Source organism: Amblyraja radiata, chromosome 15, assembly GCF_010909765.2.
Source record: "Amblyraja radiata isolate CabotCenter1 chromosome 15, sAmbRad1.1.pri, whole genome shotgun sequence".
NCBI lineage: Eukaryota > Metazoa > Chordata > Chondrichthyes > Rajiformes > Rajidae > Amblyraja > Amblyraja radiata.
The window spans coordinates 58,012,847-58,014,788 of record NC_045970.1 but is presented as its reverse complement, the minus strand read 5'-3'; the positions used below and the strand labels follow the sequence as shown (position 1 = coordinate 58,014,788).

The 1,942-nt window shown below is 47.9% G+C and overlaps 1 protein-coding gene across 1 annotated transcript; it reads right to left on the bottom strand.

Moving 5' to 3' along the window:
* Window positions 1-583: 583 nt before the first annotated feature.
* Window positions 584-1,498, bottom strand: LOC116981473 (neuromedin-U receptor 2-like). The gene has a single exon (XM_033034525.1). The coding sequence runs from the start codon at window positions 1,496-1,498 to the stop codon at window positions 584-586; it is 915 nt and encodes a 304-aa protein (XP_032890416.1).
* Between the last annotated feature and the right edge of the window lie 444 nt (window positions 1,499-1,942).

Here is a 1,942-nt window from a genome sequence, read left to right as displayed (position 1 = left end):
GATAGATAGATAGATAGATAGATAGATAGATAGATAGATAGATAGATAGATAGATAGATAGATAGATAGATAGATAGATAGATAGATAGATAGATAGATAGATAGATAGATAGATAGATAGATAGATAGATAGATAATACGCGGCAATATTTTCCGTGAGAACCGGTGAACTAAACTTAAGCAGCTTTATTGTGGACTGGGAAATAAGGAACTGCAAATGCTGGAATCTTGTGAAGAATATAACATGTTGAAGTAACCCAGTAGATGACGTGGCATCTCATGAGGACATGGGTAAGGCAACGTTTCAAGTCATTCTTTTGATTGATTGATGAATTGATTTGTCTTTCGCACGGATGTAATAAAGACGGAATATTCTAGTCTGAGCGTGTCTCTAGAAAGGGGGCAGCATGAGAAGTGCAAACAGCGCTATCGGATCATTCAGCATGGAGTTGAACCAGCATTAGAAGGAAGATAGTTAGAAGCCATGGAGAATGGACTGAGAGGAACATGTAGGGCCTCGGTTTTCAGTTACAATTCTCTGAAGCCGTGCACCTAATCTGTGCAGCAGCTTTTTTTTAAAATATCAATGAAAACACAGACGGAGAGGAAGTTTGACCAGATTCTTCAGCTGCTGTCTAAATTTGGTCTGGGTCACGGCATAAATACAGGTGTTGGAGCAGGAACTCAGGAGCTGCAACATGTTGCCCACTTCACGGAAAACAAACTTGGGGTCTCTGAAGTTGAAGCCAGCGGAATAGTTGTCTTTGGTGATTTCAACGTAGAGGAAGTTCGCAACGTACGTCATCCACAGGAGGATGAAACTCCCGGAAATGGCGAAGAGTAAGATGATCGACTTCTTCCGGCTCTCAGTTTCCGGGTCGCTCCGGTTGTCTACCGGCCCGCCCGCCCGAAGCCTCCTGCGGGCTCTGCTGGCGAACAGGATGTGCCTGACCGTCAGAGCGTTGAGCAGCAGGATCAGGATGAATGGGAGCCAAGGGGTGAGAATGCAATCGATCCAGTCAAAGGCCTTCCATATTGGAGAATTGTAAAAGGTTGACTTCACGTTACAGTACCAGGGGACGCCATTAATTACGTAGGATGGCATGTAGATAAAATAAAATGGGATGTTCTTCAAACAGCTGAAAGCGCAGACCAGGCCAATAACCACGGCTGCTGACCTCTGTGTACAGTAAGTTGTTTTAAGTTTCTGGTAGGCAATGGCGACACATCGGTCGAAAGTGAAAGCCACCGTCAACCAGACGGAACTATCCCTGGCCGCATAAATCAGGACACTGCTCAGGCTGCACACCGGGGTAATTGACAGGAAACTGCCCGCCGCGTAAGTGACGCTAATCCGGCTGAGTATCACCGCGGTGATGATGACCAGCAGATCCGTCACCGCCATGGACACGAGGTAACTACTGACGCAGCTGGAGAGACCACACCTTCCCTGGGAAAGGATTCCCACCGTCACCACATTTGCTGCAAGAAAACACATGCGGATACAATTTCAGAGAAAGAACCGTACAATAAGTGATAGGGATGAGATGGTCATTCGGAGACTTTTAACCATATACTAGACCAAGTGCAGACCCGTTGGGTCTGTTCCCCCAACGTGCGGTTGTGGGGGGGAAGGCGGCATGCAGCGTCACACACACTAACTATCCCCCCCCCCACCCCCGCACTCCCGCTAATTACCCCCCATTGATATAATATTAATATTATTAATTTGCTCCTTTTACCCCCATAACCACCGTATCTACTGACGCATAGCCCCCAACTTGCAGTCACATCTAGAGGGGGGAGGGGATCAGAGTGAGGGCAGAGAGAGAAGGGGCAGAGACAGAGAGAGAGACAGAAACACAGAGAGGGGGGCAAGAGGGAGAGGAGGGTTGGGAGCAGGAGAAGAGGATGGTGGGTGAGGGGGGGGGGGAGGAAAGAG